Source organism: Bufo gargarizans, chromosome 4 (genome assembly GCF_014858855.1).
Source record: "Bufo gargarizans isolate SCDJY-AF-19 chromosome 4, ASM1485885v1, whole genome shotgun sequence".
Lineage (NCBI taxonomy): Eukaryota > Metazoa > Chordata > Amphibia > Anura > Bufonidae > Bufo > Bufo gargarizans.
The window spans coordinates 240,463,565-240,482,553 of record NC_058083.1 but is presented as its reverse complement, the minus strand read 5'-3'; the positions used below and the strand labels follow the sequence as shown (position 1 = coordinate 240,482,553).

Here is an 18,989-nt window from a genome sequence, read left to right as displayed (position 1 = left end):
AGAACTTCAAGGAAAGAGGTTCAATTCTTGTTAAGAAGACTTCAGGGCATCAAAGAAAGTCCAGCAAGTGCCAGGATCGTCGCCTAAAGAGGATTCAGCTGCGGGATTGGAGTACCACCAGTGCAGAGCTTGCTCAGGAATCGCAGCAGGCAGGTGTGAGCGCATCTGCACGCACAGTGAGGCGAAGACTTTTGGAAGATGGCCTGGTGTCAAGAAGTGCAGCAAAGAAGCCACTTCTCAAAAAAAAAAACATCAGGGACAGATTGATCTTCTGCAGAAAATATGGTGAATGGACTGCTGAGGACTGGGGCAAAGTCATATTCTCCGATGAAGCCTCTTTCCGATTGTTTGGGGCATCAGGAAAAAGGCTTGTCCGGAGAAGATAAGGTGAGCGCTACCATCAGTCCTGTGTCATGCCAACAGTAAATCATCCTGAGACCATTCATGTGTGGGGTTGCTTCTCATCCAAGGGAGTGGGCTCACTCACAATTTTGCCTAAAAACAGAGCCACGAATAAAGAATGGTACCAAAACAACCTCCAACAGCAACTTCTTCCAACAATCCAACAACAGTTTGGTGAAGAACAATGCATTTTCCAGCACAATGGAGCACCGTGCCATAAGGCAAAAGTGATAACTAAGTGGCTCGGGGACCAAAACGTTGACATTTTGAGTCCATGGCCTGGAAACTCCCCAGATCTTAATCCCATTGAGAACTTGTGGTCAATCCTCAAGAGGCAGGTGGACAAACAAAAACCCACTAATTCTGACAAACTCCAAGAAGTGATTATGAAAGAATGGGTTGCTATCAGTCAGGAATTGGCCCAGAAGTTGATTGAGAGCATGCCCAGTCAAATTGCAGAGGTCCTGAAAAAGATGGGCCAACACTGCAAATACTGACTCTTTGCATAAATGTCATGTAATTGTCGATAAAATCCTTTGAAACGTATGAAGTGCGTGTAATTATATTTTACAACATCACAGAAACAACTGAAACAAAGATCTAAAAGCAGTTTAGCAGCAAACTTTGTGAAAACTAATATTTGTGTCATTCTCAAAACTTTTGGCCACGACTGTACAAGTCGTCCCACAAAAATCAAGCTCTCTCTTAGCTAGAATAAAAAATTAAAACAGGTATAGGTCTTTCGATGCCGCGTTGCAAATATATATATTTTTTTTACGAAGGGTTTTTATCGTGCAAAAGTAAAACACAAAAAACTATATGTATTTGGTATCTTTGTAATTGTACTGACCCAGAGAATAAAATTCTAATGTGATTTATGCTAAAAAATGAAGGCTGCAATATTTATAATGTAAAAACTCTGTTTCAGTATTGCTGTTTTCTTTTTCATCCTCCCAGAAAGAAGTTAGAGAAAGTTATATCAGTAAGGTATGTGCACCTGAAAATGGTGCCATTAAAAACTACAACTTGTCCCACAAAAACAAGCCCTCATATGGCTACATTGAAGAAAAGATTAAAAAAAAAACTATAACTTTTAGAACACGACAAAAAAAATAATTGCTTGGTCCCTAAGGCCTAAAACAGGCAGATCACTAAGAGGTTATTACATTTTCTGCCTTAGCAGTAGTAGCTTTTTATGAGGTGCTAATGATATATCTTTCCTCATGTTTAACACAACCTCCTGCTATATACCTCACATTTGCTATGAATAATTTCTATAAATCATAAAACACACTTTCATGTCTTTGTTTTTTCACAGTGTGAAAGTAAAGTTTTTTTAATTTGTCACGAACACTTAATACTGATCTCATTACGGTGGAGCGGTGTAAATCGTTACTTTTCACTTGCTGGTGTTACACTTCTCAACAGCAGCACAACAGCTGCAACCAGCTGAGATTATTGCCTTTCACCATGCATCCTCTCCTCTTTTATATAGCACACTAGATTCCATCAGCTACACTAGTCTGCTGCATTCATAAAACTGGGATAGGGTTACAGCAGGGATAACAAAACCCACATCAGACCTCATGCAATTGGTATAAAAGCATGTAATTAAATTTATACTAACACAGAATAAGCCTCTAAAATGACAAAAAAAAGGATTTCTTATTAATACTTGAATAAATGCATCGTATTAGGTCATATAATTACATCAGTGACTCTACTGATTCAAAGATTTGATCTTACTGTACATACATAATGTGGAAAGTATTTAATGGTATTTCCTAATTAAAAAATTGGGAAATATTTTAATTCTGTTTGGTAATAGGCATAATCCTAGTCTGTCTGGTTCACATGTGAGAGCAATTTCTAAATGTCTTATATTATGGAGCATAATAAAAATGTATTATCACAAGAGTTTTCATGCAGATAGATAACTAAAGGGTCCACAGGATATAAATCTCCAAGACCCCTACCCATAGGGAAGACAAGGGATGCCATGATGCTAAAGCAGGCGTTACCTATTACATAGTCCACAACACACCCTCAATGGCGCAGCAAATGTAGGGCAAGGAGTACATCACTTTGTACTCACTCTCCAATCTGCTCAATAGGGAGTAGGCTTCACCACTTATAATTCCTCTAGAATAGAAGCTTCGGCACACATAAATAAACACCATTCCTTTATTATATGCCATGAAAAACTCCAGTACATAATAGTGTATTTACATTTCGGATAAATCTGATAATCCTTAGTCATGGTCATAACATTAAAACTAAAATCAGGATCTAAATTATTCCAGAATTCATTAGTACTATGCTTTTAACCTGTATGCATATGGGAGGTACCCACTACCTGTCTATTTAAGATTCTGTTTGTAGATTTATGTTATGACTATGAGTAACGATGATCAGATTAACCTGAAACGCTTAGGTAAATACATTATTATCTTCTAGATTTTTTTATCTTAATCTCATGAAATAAAGGAATGGTTTTTATTCCATGTGCCGAAACTTCTATTTTCTGGAGGAGTTACTGATCACATCCAGTAGTATACTGAATGAAGAGGTGACTGAGCATGAGCACAATTACCTGTCATAGTTTGAAGGATGACTTTTAATAGTTATATGTCCAGAAATAAAGTGTGTTAGGGAAAATACCTTCTTCAAATTAGAAAGACAGGCCAGCCAATTATTGAGTAACAGTTATGAACCAGCGGGAATGAACATTGAGAAGGGGGTAATATGATCTCATTGTGGGTATAGATCTTTAAAGTCAATCTATAAGATCAAAGAAAAGGGGGACATGTCGGGCAAGAAACACAGGTGGCAAGTTAGAGGCACATTCAGGCCTCTTGCACACGACCGTATGGCTTTTTTAGTATTTTGTGGTCCGCAAAAAAATGGATCCTGATAGAACAGTACTATCCTTGTACTTTGTGCGGACAATAATAGGACATGTTCTATATTTGAACGGAAAAACGGAAATGGAAGGTATACGGAGTACCTTCCTTTTTTTGCGGATCCATTGAAATGAATGGTTCCGTATACGGAACGCAAAAAAACGAAACAGAAACGGGAAAAAAAATAAAAAATTAAATAAGCTATGATTTCTCTGCTATTCCCAAATTACACATGTTATAATGTTACCAAAGGATCTGTGTCCCAAACTTTCATGCAGTAAACATGAGCCGCATGATACATGTCTAGTAGTGGCATTAGGCAGTAAGATAGTACTTCATGGTAAAGCTCCAAAGGCTTCAGCCTAGTTGATATTAGTTACTAAATAGTAATTGGATCTTTTGGGCAACTTTTGGAATACACTATTGTTCAGAATGTTTTTGTATTTACTGTGATTATAAACAACTAGTTTCAAAAATGACAATTTGCTAAGAGACCCCAATGTGGCATCCAGGAACTGGCTAAATATATGACGTTCACCTTCTGCTGACAATTATTTTGCTTGTTGGGAAAAATTGCTCTACCAGTCACATAAAAGCATTGTTCATTAGACCTGGCATTTGTAAGGTAGTAGTTGCACCCAGGCCCTAGTGCCTAGGTAGATTAAAGGAACGGTATTATAAATGGCACATAGTAGGTGAGGGTTTTGCATTGAGGGAGGTTCAAATACTTCAAGTTGTACCTCTAGTAGAGTAAGGTTTGTGCCTCAAAGAATGTGAGCATGTTTGAGGATATAGCACACTATACCCCCTACCCCATCTCAAATCCATAAGTGTATTTCAGTCTAGGAAGCAAAAATTACCAATTTAGAAACTGTTATTTGCCTAGGATCCACATAATTAAACCCATCTATAGATAGGCATTTGACAAACAGGACATATAATCTGGAAAGACATTTGCCTGACACAATCCTTACATCTGTCAACCCTAGTAAACCAGTCATGTTTCCTTGTAGGGCAGACTCTTAAATTAAAAGCATACCTTTCTTCCACCAATCCATTGCTGCATTTAGAAGAGTTAGGGTTTAAAAAATATGCAAATTAAGGCTTAAATGTAAAAAGGGTGGGCCCTAGAAACTCTGAGTACCTTATCCCCTTCTCTCTTCTTTCATCCACCTAGAAGCATGGCCCGGTCAACTAAGTAGAGGGGGGAGTGTCCAGGGAAATGGGGCACTGGAGCTAAGCTTCAATAAGTGGTTAGGGCCCAACTTTAGTGCACTTAAATCCTGATTAGCATATTTTTTTAAATATCAATTTTTTCCTTGAAGGGGTTATCTTAGATACCTCACGATCCTGTGTGATTGGAACATCCAGGATCACAACAGTCAGCGCATGACTAAGTCTGAATCTCTCGCTAAAGTACTAGTGGGGGATTCAGACTCACACATGCACTGCCAGTTCTAATCCCAGACTGGAATCACATGCTAAATGTACTGCACATGATCCTGGAAGTGCTAGCCACACAAGATCTTACATCATCTCAAATAACAATTTTAATGCAGCAACAGATTGGGAGACAAAAGGTATGTTTTTAATCAGCAGGGTCAGCCCTGCCAGGTATTAAGGCTGGTTTAATAGAGATGATCCTGCTTATATCTGACCTTTAATTGTTCATGAATATGCCTCTTTCTTATATAAACACATCCTTTGTTATATATTATTTTTTGTTTTAAACAAGTCAAAATTGACTGAAAATGCAATAACAACACACACAAAACATTGTGAAACACATAGGCCTCTTTCACACGGGCGTCATGTTTTTGGCCCGGATAAGGTGCAGGTGCGTCGCGGGAAAAAGGCGTGATTTTTCCTTGCGAGTGCAAAACATTGTAATGCGTTTTGCACCCGCATGAGAAAAATCGGCATGTTTGGTACCCAAACCCAAACTTCTTCACAGAAGTTAGGGTTTGGGTTAGGTGTTATGTAGATTATATTATTTTCCCTTATAACATGGTTATAAGGGAAAATAATAGCATTCTGAATACAGAATGCATAGTACAATAGGGCTGAAGGGGTTAAAAAAATATATAAAAAATTTAACTCACCTTAATCCACTTTTTCACGCAGCCCGGCTTCTCTTCTGTCTTCTTCTTTGAGGAATAGGACCTTTGATGATGTCACTGCGCTCATCACATGGTCTTTTTTTTACCATGGAGATGGATCATGTGACGGACCATGTGATTAGCATAGTGACATCACCACAGGTCCTTTTCCTCTGCACAGCAAAGAAGAATACAGAAGAGAAGCCGGGCTGCCCGAGCAAGTGGATTGAGGGAGTTAAATTATTATTATTATTTTTTTTTACCCCTCCAGCCCTGTTTTACTATGCATTCTGGATTAAGAATGCTATTATTTTCCCTTATAACCTTGTTATAAGGGAAAATAATAATGATCGGGTCTCCATCCCGATCGTCTCCTAGCAACCGTGCGTGAAAATCGCACCGCATCCGCACTTGCGATTTTCACGCAGCCCCATTCACTTATAAGGGTCCTGCGTTGCATGGAAAAGTGATGCGTGAAAATCACCGATCATCTGTACAGCTCCATAGAAATGAATGGGTCCAGATTCAGTGCATGTACAATACGTTCACCTCACGCATTGCACCCGCGCGGAAATCTTGCCCGTGTGAAAGGGGCCATACTGTTCTTTGTAGAGTACTATTTGTATATGTATACAGCAAAACAGCTCACCAGTTACAAAATTGTATGGGAGCAGAAAGAAATGCACAAAGCCTTGCACATATACATTCAGCAGAGATGGCAGAAATGTCAAAATGCTATTATGTCTACATTTACTGACAGCTCACTATGATTATATTGCTTTTTCAAAGTAAAGTAATATTTATTCAGTTACTCTGGAAAGCTTATACACTTTGATAAGACAGGTTACCTGAACAATCTTGTACAATCCATACAGAATAACATATATGTAAGCCATCAAAAAAATAAATGGGATTGAATCATATTTAACTTACATCTTTTCCTTGAAGACCGGCATGACCAGTTTCTCCTTTCTCACCCTTTTCACCCTTAAAATAAAGTAGTTAAAAACAAAAAATAAGAAATGCTGTATATTGCCTAGTTAATATTCATCCCAGTCAACACAGAATCATTTTTAAATATGTCCTCTGGGAATGATTTAAAATGGCCACCGTCAACCTGCCCTAGAATGTGAGCAGGACTGGTTGCCTGCACTTGTAGAGCTGTCTAGGGAGGGGGTGAGAGGGTGAGCCTCACTACACATTATGCTCTGGCACTTCCATATGCAGCACCATTGCGAGTTTTCCTGTCAGGCTACTCAGCCATGATGAAATATCTTAGGCAGGATCACATAATCATCATCTATTGTAGAGCAGTGTTGTTGTGAGACCCTGCCCCTGAACCCCTCCCTAGGCAGCTCTGAAAGTGGTGGAAACCAGTCCTGCTCACATTCTAGGAAAGGTTACTGACAGATATTTTAATTAATTTCTGGAGCACCCCTTAAATAATACATACAAATGGTAAATTAAAGATGATATATATATATATATATATATATATAATTTTTTTTTTTTTCCAGAAGCTCCCCATTATTGCAGATGTGTCACCTCCTTGCATTGTTTCTAACTATATATGTGCTAAAATTGTGGTGGATCTTCATTTATGTATAACATCTATTGTACACAAGTACTTTTATTGGCGACCTCACAGGTGTTTTTTTTTAAGTGTACATAAAAGTAGTATCTTGCTTCTGTATCAGCATTCAAAGCTTATTTTCCAAACTATTGCTCAGTCCTTTATAACAACACATCATTTAGTAATTTCAGACATGTTCAGTGGTATAACAATACCATCATTAGTTATCCTACAGTAATATAGTACAAACCAGTTAGGATGCAAAGATTACCCTGGATGATGTGCCACAACATTCCAGCCAATGTGCCCTAACAGTAGTTTGCAACTTCATGTTTTGTAGGATTACTTTTTAGTTGCCATCATAAGAGGACTGGATTAGAAGTACAGGTGGCACTTCTATAAAGCTGGATGCAGGTGACTAAGGATCACACCAATGGTAATAGGTGATGGGGACAACTCACCTCCTCCCCATCCCTGCACAGTGACTTCTGCACAGGTCACAGAGCAACTTAGAGGGGCAGCTTAGGCAAAATCATTTCCCTTGTAAACATAACATTAAATCAGAAAAATAAAGCATTTGAAAAGATATGCTTCAGTACAGATTGTGGATTATTAAACAAAAAACTAAATGAAATACGTATTCAAGTGTTTTGTTTTGATCCAACATCAGTATTTTTTCAGTATGCAGTTTATGTATACCAGCTATGGTTCTGTTGGTAAAACACAAGTATGGGAAAGATATGTTCTTCAACCTTCAAGATAAGCTTGTGCATAATAGCGTCACTTAATCCATCTTGCTCAATTGTGTTATGTCAAGGGTATCTGGAACAATTATGGATACTCACAAAGAGAGCCACTTCTGTTGAGAGCTGCTAATGCAGCTGCTGATGACAACGAATATTTGTGACTCAGTTGAATATGTCCTATTTTCCTTCCTCCTTGGTGTGTCACCAACCTTGGGGAGTCAGCTGCATAAATCCATGGTGCCTCCATATGAAAATATTCAGTATCCACAGAATCATGGGTTCTTATAATCATTTTTTAAATAATTTACAGTAGTTATAAATTAAATCTATAGAGTGAAGTGAATGCTTTCAATTTTAAGGTGTTCTCCACTCTGGAAAACTCCTTTTCAGAAGGGTCCCATGATTGTAAGCTAGTCATACATTGTCCTCCTGTTGGGACTCCCAGCAATTAGTTGCAATCTGGTGGGAAATATCTCCAATTTCCCTGCTGTACCACCACAGGGAAAACTCAGTATAACGGAGCACTCAAATTAATTAGAGATGAGCAAATCAATTCAAATGAAACGATTCATTCATCAAAACAAACTTCTTGAGCAGCAAGTGGTTAGACCTGCTGTTAAAGTGGTCCCCTCCCACTTCATTGACAGGACCAGAAATCTCTGCTCATGTGCCACTATTTGGAGCAATGGTGCTGGCATGACATTGACAGGGACAGGCAAGACTTCCTGCCTTCAATCAAACAGGGGCCTGATGAGCAGCAGGGACAACCCTTCTCTGCTCAAGAAGTCTGCTTTGATGAGCTAATTGATTTTTACGAATTTATAGTACTGCTTCTCTAGAGTTATAAACTGCCTATTGAATAGGAACCTTAAACAGAGGACCTTCCCCTCTATTGACTCACAAATCTGTAATAGGGAATCTGAATATATTCCCTATATTAATAGTACCATACATTAAACAGTCTTGAGTTACTTGGTTGAGTAGTAAAGGATTTATGTTCTTTATTAGTGTTGAGCAAATAAATTGACGTTGATCCGAATTTCAGGAAAAATGTAATTTGCCGCAAAGCTGAATTTCCTTGTGTTTCGTGGTAACAAATCAATTTTGCCTGAAATGGAGGGAAAAAAAAAAACATACATACTCACCTCATCCATTTCTGTGCGAAGAGGCCATCACAGCCATCTTGATTGAAGATACCGCATTAAATCTTGCACGCGGTGACGTATGACAAACCACGCTGCTCACCGTGCGAGAATTTGTGTGGTGTCTTCAATCAATATGGCGACGATGGCCTCTACGCAATCAAATGGATAAGGCAAGTTTTCTACCCTGATTAACCCCTGAAAGGCCTAAATGGCAACCTCAGATGCCGTGATCAGCCATAAACGCGGTATCTCAGAGATTCAATGATGGGGGGGCCAAGCGATCGCTGTTCCCTGTCAATGCACCTGCTACATACAAATACAGTCAGAACCATAAATATTGGGACATCGACACAATTCTAACATTTTTGTCTCTATACACCACCACAATAGATTTGAAATGAAATGAACAAGATGTGCTTTAACTGCAGACTGTCAGCTTTACTTTGAGGGTATTTACATCCAAATCAGGTTTCATCCCTAGTAATGCTCTGCCAGGCCTCTACTGTAACTGTCTTCGGTTCCTGCTTGTTCTTGGGGCATTTTCCTTTCAGTTTTGTCTTCAGCAAGTGAAATGCATGCTCAATCAGATTCAGGTCAGGTGATTGACTTGGCCATTGCATAACATTGCAGTAAGCTTTGGGTCATTGTCTGCACTGTGAAGCACCGTCCAATGAGTTCTGAAGCATTTGGCTGAATATGAGCAGATAATATTGCCCGAAACACTTCAGAATTCATCCTGCTGCTTTTGTCAGCAGTCACATCATCACTAAATACAAGAGAACCAGTTCCATTGGCATCCATACATGCCCACGCCATGACACTACCACCACCATGCTTCACTGATGAGGTGATATGCTTAGGCTCATGAGCAGTTCCTTTCCTTCTCCATACTCTTCTCTTCCCATCACTCTGGTACAAGTTGATCTTGGTCTCATCTGTCCATAGGATGTTGTTCCAGAACTGTAAAGGCTTTTTTTAGATGTCGTTTGGCAAACTCTAATCTGGTCTTCCTGTTTTTGAGGCTCACCAAAGGTTTACATCTTGTGGTGAACCCTCTGTATTAACTCTGGTGAAGTCTTCTCTTGATTGTTGACTTTGACACACATACACCTACCTCCTTGAGAGTGTTCTTGATCTGGCCAACTGTTGTCAAGGGTGTTTTCTTCACCAGGGAAATAATTATTCGGTCATCCACCACAGTTGTTTTCAGTGGTCTTCCGGGTCTTTTTGTGTTGCTGAGCTCACCGGTGCGCTCCTTCTTTTTAAGATAATTCCAAACAGTGTTTTTGCCACGCCTAATGTTTTTGCTATCTCTCTGATGGGTTTGTTTTGTGTTTTCAGCCTAATGATGATGGCTTGCTTCACTTATTTTCATCAGAGAGTTGACAGCAACAGATTCCAAATGCAAATAGCACACTTGAAATGAACTCTGGATCTTTTATCTGCTCATTGTAATTGGGAAAATAGCACACACCTGGCCATGGAACAGCTGAGAAGCCAATTGCCCCATTACTTTTGGTTTCAAAACAAGTAGAAGGCACATATGCAAACTATTGTAATTCCTACACCGTTCATCTGATTTGGATGTAAATACCCTCAAATTAAAGCTGACAGTCTGCAGTTAAAGCACATCTTGATTGTTTCATTTCAAATTCATTGTCATGGTGTATAGAGCTAAAAATGTTAGAACTGTGGCAGTATCCCAATATTTATGGACTTGACTGTAAATGCACTTGTGACTAAGTAATTTGGTATGAAGTGAATTTCTTTGTCAAATTCAGCAAAGCAGCCAAATTGAATTTTCTATAACTTTGCTCATCTCTATTTTTTATGATAAATATACAGTATGTAAAAAGTGCAAATATTAACAGCTTTAAGTCTTTTGTTCACATTAAAGCCTTCACAGCTATGATAGATCAGTTTTCAATATTTCATTGATAAATTGGGATTTGTTTATTACCCTTCGACCTCTCCTATATTTCACTACAGGTACAGCATAGCGGGCAGGTCTTAGATAAATATTACTGTAGGTAATTCTAGATATCACTGTCAGAAAACAAATAAGACCAATGTGAACAGAGACTAATTTGTAAAGAGTCAAAATTAAAACTGGAGATATTTTAAGTAAGATATCTTTATTTTATTTGTATTACCATTGTTATGCCTGCCTTTTTCCCTTTAGTCTCCATTTAATTTTAAGTAATGTCTGTACCATCATGTTTTATATGTAGGGATTGAGAGACATATTTTATTTTTAGCGTGAATAGGGCTTTTTTAGAGTCTAAATGGAAACTAGAATATATCAACAGTTTGAGATGTTTAATGTGTATATGGAGGATCAGTGTATGAATTTGGAACTATTTTATTTTTTATAAATTTATTTTTTATTTCTACTTATTGTTTTTTTTTTGTATATTTGGATACATACTAGCATGTTTTACATCTGTTTTGCCACTAGAGGGTGCTTCAACTAAAAGGTCTTTTGTTAGATCGTTCTGGGCCTCTTTTGTACAGAAACTTTTTGTTGGTAAACTCACTGAGATTTCCTTCGGATATGGAATGAAGAAATTTGGGAGATAAACACCACACAGGGACACCTGAATCGTATTTCAGAGTTGTTCAATAATCTAAGCCAACTTGGGAATGTTCCTACAGTTGTAATGCATCTATTTTACCCATGATATACAGTATGTAGCAAGCACTAAGCAGAAACCAGAAAAAAGAGTTCATCCTATAGTCACTGGGTTCTATTATTCTGATATATGAAGCACATTCTTTACTACTGTGTAAATTATGCAATGTATCATAGCAATGTAACTGTGCATTTGTAACCGAGCCACACAAATACCAACATTGCATATTCAATAGAGACACTCTCATGTGAATTACCTACACTTGCTTTGCTACAGTTGCATTGCAGTATTGACTGAATTATGATTATAGAAGGGGACTCAGGTGCAACCTATATTCCACTAAAGCTGGAATATATCAGAATCTCAGACAGCTACCTGTTTCTTAAGATAAAAAACTAATTTGTACCAGGGATGTAAAAGGCATTTTCTTTTCTTAATAAAACTGCAAGCATAACAAGGCTATATTGTATCTAGGGCAATCATATTTCATGTGGAAGTGAGGAATTCCTAGGAAGTTGATGACAGAAATATCAAATGTAATTGCTTGTATACAAGCTTTGGAAATTCTAAATCTAGCATAAGGAAGTAGCCATATGTATATGTGTAGTTTGCCTTTTATGGATATGTGAGTTAAACTCCTTACAATATGTGGTGGTAAATCTGGGCACATGTTTATGAAATAAGAACCTAAAAAGCTGTGTAGTTTCACCAGCTTTAAAGAGAATATGTCACCTTGAAATGCAATTTGTAAGCAGCATATTATAGAGCAGGAGCAGCTGAGCAGATTAATATATCGTTTTATGGGAAAAGATTCAGTATAATTTGTATTTTATTTATTAAAAGGAATCTGTCACCGGCAACGTCCCTGACAAACTGCTTGAATAGACACATAGCTGGGGTTAACCTGATTATATAACGCTGTATATCTTTTGTTGATTTGAGGCTCCATTCCAGAGTTATGATACCCTTTCTTAATATGCAAATTAGGCTTTTGGTGCAATGAAGGCATCACTGTTGTTCTTGCTCCACCCAAGCTCCTCTCCTTTCTGTGACCAGCCCCTCCCTGGCTGCTTTGATTGACAGGGCCAGGCAGTGGCAAAGCAGCCAGAGAGGGGCAGTAAACAGAAATTAATGGAGTTTGGGTGCAACAAGAGCAACAGCAATGGTCCATTGCAACAAAGTCTTAATTTGCATATTAAGAAAAATTCATAACTCTGGATTAGTACCTCAGATCAGCAACAGAAAAACTATATTTTAGTCAGGTGAACCACAGCTACCGTATGTGTCTGTGAAAACAGTTTAAAAGGAGGGTCACTGGTGACAGATAGCCAAGTTGGCCATCTTGTTAGTAAATGATAGCATTCCCTGTATAAGAAAAACTGTATAGATGTTGTCAGTCAGTGTTAAGACCACCCACTTGGATACTGAGCTAGAAAGAATAGCGATATAAAAGTATAATATATACTCTTAATTCTATATATCAATCTACTCAGCTCCTCCTGCCCTGTAAACATGCCGCCTGCAGATTACACTACATTTCATAGTGATAAGAGCTCTTTAAAGACAGCCTATCAGCTCTCTTGATATGTCTGTTTTAGTAAATGCTTGCATTATTTATAAAATGACAATTCTGGAACATCTTACAGGGGATACAAATAGTTAATAAAAAAAGACATGACAGAAACGGTCAAAACATGTCTTTACCCAGCCCAATACCATGGCTTTTAATCCCGTTCCCAACCAGACATATTTACATTTTCTTTTAGTACATGTGGCATTGAACGATTTACCTTTTTTTATTTGATTATTTAAATCATTTTTGCATCTTTCCTCAGTATTGGGCTTTATTTTATGGCACCCTTTTTTTTATTTACTTTAAACCCAGAAAAATGTAAAAGAAAATTGGGGAAAATAGTGATTAATACCGTTTGTCACAATTAGACTTTTTTATTAGCACTAAGTGCAACTAAAATATGTTTAAATTGTGTCCCCTCTTTCTGTTACAGTAGTTTTGATATAGGGAATATATAGCTTACAGTTTCAGGGAGTGGAGCTAGAAGCTACAGTGTGGGTTAGCAGTGGCATTATTTAATTATTATATTTTTTCTTTATTATAAATTTTTTTACACTTTAGGCCTCTAAAAATTTCATGACACAACTTTAGGGGCACTTAAAATTTCATATTTTATTTATTTATGAGTTCTTCTCTAACTTGGGTTACATATTAGCCTCAGTTACAGGAGGAATACAGCTTTCTGATATGCACTACAGAGCTGATCTGGGTCTGTTAAGACCCAGCAGCTCCTGCCAGTACCCAGCTCCTAGTAATCAAGTGACTGCTAGGACTAGAACATAAAAGCGGCATTGCCTCTGCCTATATACACAGTTCTAATTGACTGCTAAGTATACAGCAATTGAGAAGACAGGGACAGTTAAAAAAAAACTAGGGACATTGGCTGTCACTGACAATTGGCTCCCCTCTTCTGCAGCTGCCGCCTCTGCAAGGATTTTCAGAAGCATCCTAGCAGAGATAAATGTGGACGGATCAAACATTTATGGTCTATGGACGGTAGGCACGTAACTCATGAAAAGATGGACAGGCATTACATTTCTAATGTAAAATTTGTGTTGAGTGGCATCTGTAGCAATAGATTGAATAATTTTAGCTTTTGCTATATGTCCATCTCTCGATATTTTACTCAATTATAACTGTTAAAAAACAATTATACCTCAAATGATAAATAATACTGGTTGAAATGAATGCAGTACATACTGCTTTATCTCTGTTACCCATGGCAGTTTTATTTCCTTTCAAACCCTCCAACAATTTTGTACATAGCAGAGCTCCCAAGTTAGTAGTTTTATTTTCTTTCTCCAGAAAATAAAACTTTCCAAATACCTGTACAAATGAAACCTCCATGGCATCATTATAGGTATGACAATTTGTAAAAATAGACTCAGTCATATTATGTATTGTTTTAAAGGAAGTCTGTAAGATGTTTTTCCCTAGAAAATATTTCCCAGCACTTGGTAGGGCATGTGTATAGATGTGCTAAAATAAAAAAAAATGAAGTTTTACTACATCAGTCTCCACTCAATCCCCCTTAATATGAAAATAAAAACTAAATTTTAGAAATGTTTGCAAATATATTAAAAAGGAAAACTTTTGCCTGTTATTTTTTTTTTTATAGAAGTTGCAGGCCAGTCAGTACACTATGATCCCTAATTTGATAGACAAATTTTTAGGAACAATATTGTTTAATACAGTGATTGTCTTTCCTAATTATATTGTTTTTGATAAGAATAATTCTGTTGTATGATTAACGGCAATTTGATTTGCAAAATAACAAATCTTGACTAGGTATATACTTGTGTACATACATTAATATATTGTATAAGAACAAACATACAGTATGTAGTATATATTAAACAGAATCAATAATAACTATTATAAAACAGTATAACCAAGATTTCCAAGGTCATAATCCATTTAATCTATAGGAATCCCGGGACTAGCTCTCTTCAGTCAATTATTTTTTCTCATTGTTCACAGGTATTGTTATAACAGGCTGATAAAGGTTGATGTCAGGATGGGCCAAAACGAGTACCTGTTATAACAATACCTATGAACAATAAAAGAGATTAATTGAATGAAGAGAGCAAGTGCCAGGATTCCTGCTATATTCTACTGGGACTCATCCCACCACATGCACCGCAGACTTCTGATTCCAGACCGAAACCCTCTATTGAATATAATCCATAATTGGCAAATTATTATAATCTGAAGACCATAAAAGATTATAAAGAATATATATAACATAAAATGATAAGTAAGATCCCAGTATAGATATTATAATAAGTACATAATGCCTCGAACTAAACATGATCTCTGTCTCAATAACACAATAAAGGAATGGCAGCAACAACTGCAAATTTAATATCCATGACATCAACCAACGGGTCTCAAATCTCCAAAAAATTTGACACAGCTGCTAAGGCACTTGTAAATAATTAACAAGTCATTCCAAGCTGGAGAAAGGTGCCCATCTCGAGAAATCAAAACCTATTTGCAAAGCTTAACAGATACTACAGATAGTCAAAAAGGGCTATTTTTGGAAATGCAGATGATAACGCCATGAAACCTCTTGAAGCTGGAATTATCTTGCCTGAAGCTTTAGGTCCCTCTAGAGAGGTGCAGAAACCGAGTCGTTTCATATTACTCTTCTCTTTATAGTTTAATATGGATATTGGAATTTGCATTCCTATGAAAGATAGCAGCTCCAGTAGTATAAGTTTGCCAGAAGCATAAAATAAAATATAAATACTTGAATCAATTTCCAGCCATGACGGCTCAAAAAGCAATTTAGCAACTATTGTGGTATTCATGTGGATTTGACAAATGGTGTATTGCAGTGTACTTCATTCTGATCTATGGTGTTACAGTGACTTATCTCACATTCTGTTGCATTTCTAGGAAATAGAGCCTTTAATTCTGAAATCATAGGGTCACTTAATACATTCCCTTATTATCTCTTCAGTCATACATTGCATAGCATCATATTAGTCTAGTGCTACCAAATGTGAACCAGAATTTATAATTTTGATATATAAAATTTTACTGTTTCTACATTAATAAAAGAAGACTAAATTGTTGAAACTGTTCATCGCAACAGCTAGATTTTTGGCCCATTTTTTTTTGCAAAGCCACTCACACATATTTACTAACCATTTTCCATATGCAACTGATTTTGTGTTTTTATACAAAATGCACAATTTCTTCATTTTAAGTCAGATTATCATTGTACATACTATAGCTAGACAGGGAAATATAGTTACACTGTTTCAGTTTGGGAAATGATGTGCCCTAAACCTGGAAATGTAATCATTTACTATAACCAAAAATAAATATGATTACATATCTCATAATACATGCTGTCGTAAACAGAGTCTTTATACTGCTGACTGGTAAACTGTGAGACATTCTACTTACTTATTTGGTCCATAAGGCTGCTTTCACATACTGTATGCTTAAATGTCTTTTTTGAATTCTTTATAGATGTTTTGAGGATTTATTTTTCTTAATCTCATGCTAGACTGTAGAATTCATTGGCATGCACGTTAAAGAAATGTTATTGTTTAAAGGGTGCAACACCTTTTGTCGCTTGTGTTAGATAAAAAATTATTTATTGGTAAACAATCAATAATAAAATTGGCTTAACATAGAAATTATTGTAAAAAAATTGAAATTTAAAAATACTATACTGAACACCTTAATATAAAAAGAAAAGAAAATACACACCCTACAATGTAACAGTATAGTGCACTATACATTCACTGGTGAGGTAAGTATATAAGTAGCTCATGCAGATATATCATGTAAACATACTCCTAGGTATATAAAAATCACAACATGTTCGGCAATATATCACAAGCCTTAATCTGTATCTATATAGTCACTTAACTGTCACTTCCTAGAGGAAGATGGTATGTCAAATATATAGCAGGTGATTGTGCCAAAAGTTTCCAGTAATATAGATAAATGCAGATCAAAAGGGTTTGTTAATAGTTCAATGTATAAGGCTTGCTGTTACATTCACAGTTTGTTTGTGTCAGCTCACCATTTATTTCAATAGATGTTCACTGTATTATTTATTAAATTGTTGCCTATTTGAGGCTCTTAAAGAGAGTCTGTCACCTCCACATGTCCATATACAGTGCTTACATGGCTCTGTAGCACACCTACACTTTACTCCTCCCAGCCTCTGCCTTTGCCCACCCTCCAAGTCCTGACCTATCGATGAGGCAAGAGATTTGGAGGGCGGGCAAAGGCAGAGGCTGGGAGGAGTAAAGTGAAAAGAAGGCAGAGCAGCCTGGGCACCTACACACTGAACTCCTCCCCTGGGCACTTGCGAGTGCTCATTTGCATATGAATTAAACTTAGTTTTTCCTGCTGGTCCAAGTCTAAAGAAAAGAACAAAGGTACCGTTACAATCCTGTATAGGTGTGCTACAGAGCCATGTAAGAACTGTGTATGGACATGTGGAGGTGACAGACTCCCTTTAACACTATGGTTGTTCCGTGGTATATCAGGTCTTTAATAGGGCATCACACTCATGTAGTTTTTTAGGATGCTAATTCCATGTGGCAAGGACGCTGTTCTACAATCTCACACTATTTCCACGATGTCTCGTTCTCACACAGCAGTCAGTTGGTTCAGTGAGCTAACCCCATCATATAATGAATTCTGGGTCATGATATTCGGTCGGCTGACCCGATCATGTGATGAATTCTGGGTCAGGTGATCTTTTCTGAAGGTCCTGGTCACAGGTCCTTGTAGGTTGGTCTTGCCCTTATTCAAGAGTAAGGATATTACGAATATGTCCCGTATAGAATTGAGGAGAATATTTGAGTTCAACACATTGGTCCATAAAGGCCTAAACGCAGACTTAGAGGTGTTTGGTTTTTTGTGATGTGGGTGCCTGGGGCCAATGGAGCATCAGGGTCAGGATGTCTTATTTCCAGCACCCTGATCTCCGCTTGCCCCCAGGTCCGTACATAACCCTGCACCGCTATGTATGCATTATGATTGTCACGTTTTTTTTACCTTTAATTGATACACTATTAGCCTCTCTTGGCAACATACTACAATCACCATTATGATGATAGTTGAAACAATTTTGACAAATGCACAGATAACGCATTGGAAATGCAGTGTGGTTTTAACTGTATTTATTTGACTGGTGAATACAAGGCTGTTTTGACCATAGGACTACTAATGTGTACGAAGCTGAGATATGTATACAAAAGATGCAGATTACGAATGAAAATAGAATGAATGAAACTCCAAACCACATTTTCCATGAATTTTGTATGGATCCATCCCAGGTCTTATTGGTGTCTTAATTAAGAGGCCTATAAAAGACTACAAAGAGGAGCACAGTTCTGTAGCCACTGAGGAAGAGGCAAGTAGCCTCAAAACACGTCTGTTAGTTTGTTCTCCATCGCCATATTTCTTCTACTGGTCCAAACCAAAAGGAATAAGAATACAGCTGTTCTTTATGTTCTACATTTTTGCCGGTAAAGATTTATCCTTACTCTTCAATAAGGGTAAGACCAACCTACAAGGACCTGTGAGCAGGACCTTCAGAAAAGGTCACCTGACCCAGAATTCATCATATGACCGGGTCAGCCGACAGAATCACATGACCCAGAATTCATCACATGATCGGGTCAGCTCACCGAACAACCTGACTGCTTTGTGAGAACGAGACATTGCAGAAATAGCATGAGATCGTAGCACAGCGTCCTTGCCACATGGAATTAGCATCCTAAAAAACTACATGAGTGTGATGCCCAATTAAAGACCTGATATATCACGGAACAACCATAGTGGTAAGAGCCGCAAAGAGGCAACAATTTATTAAATAATACAGTGAACATCTATTGAAAGAAATGGTGAACTGACACACACCAACAAACTGTGAATGT

The 18,989-nt window shown here is 37.4% G+C and overlaps 1 protein-coding gene across 1 annotated transcript in view; it reads right to left on the bottom strand.

The window, feature by feature from the left end:
- Positions 1-18,989, bottom strand: part of LOC122935350 (collagen alpha-1(XIX) chain-like) — a 479,650-nt gene that overhangs the window by 53,847 nt on the left and 406,814 nt on the right. Inside the window, exon 13 of the mRNA XM_044291115.1 lies at positions 6,338-6,391. Coding sequence (XP_044147050.1) covers positions 6,338-6,391 — 54 coding nt within the window. The remainder of the gene's footprint in view (positions 1-6,337; positions 6,392-18,989) is intronic.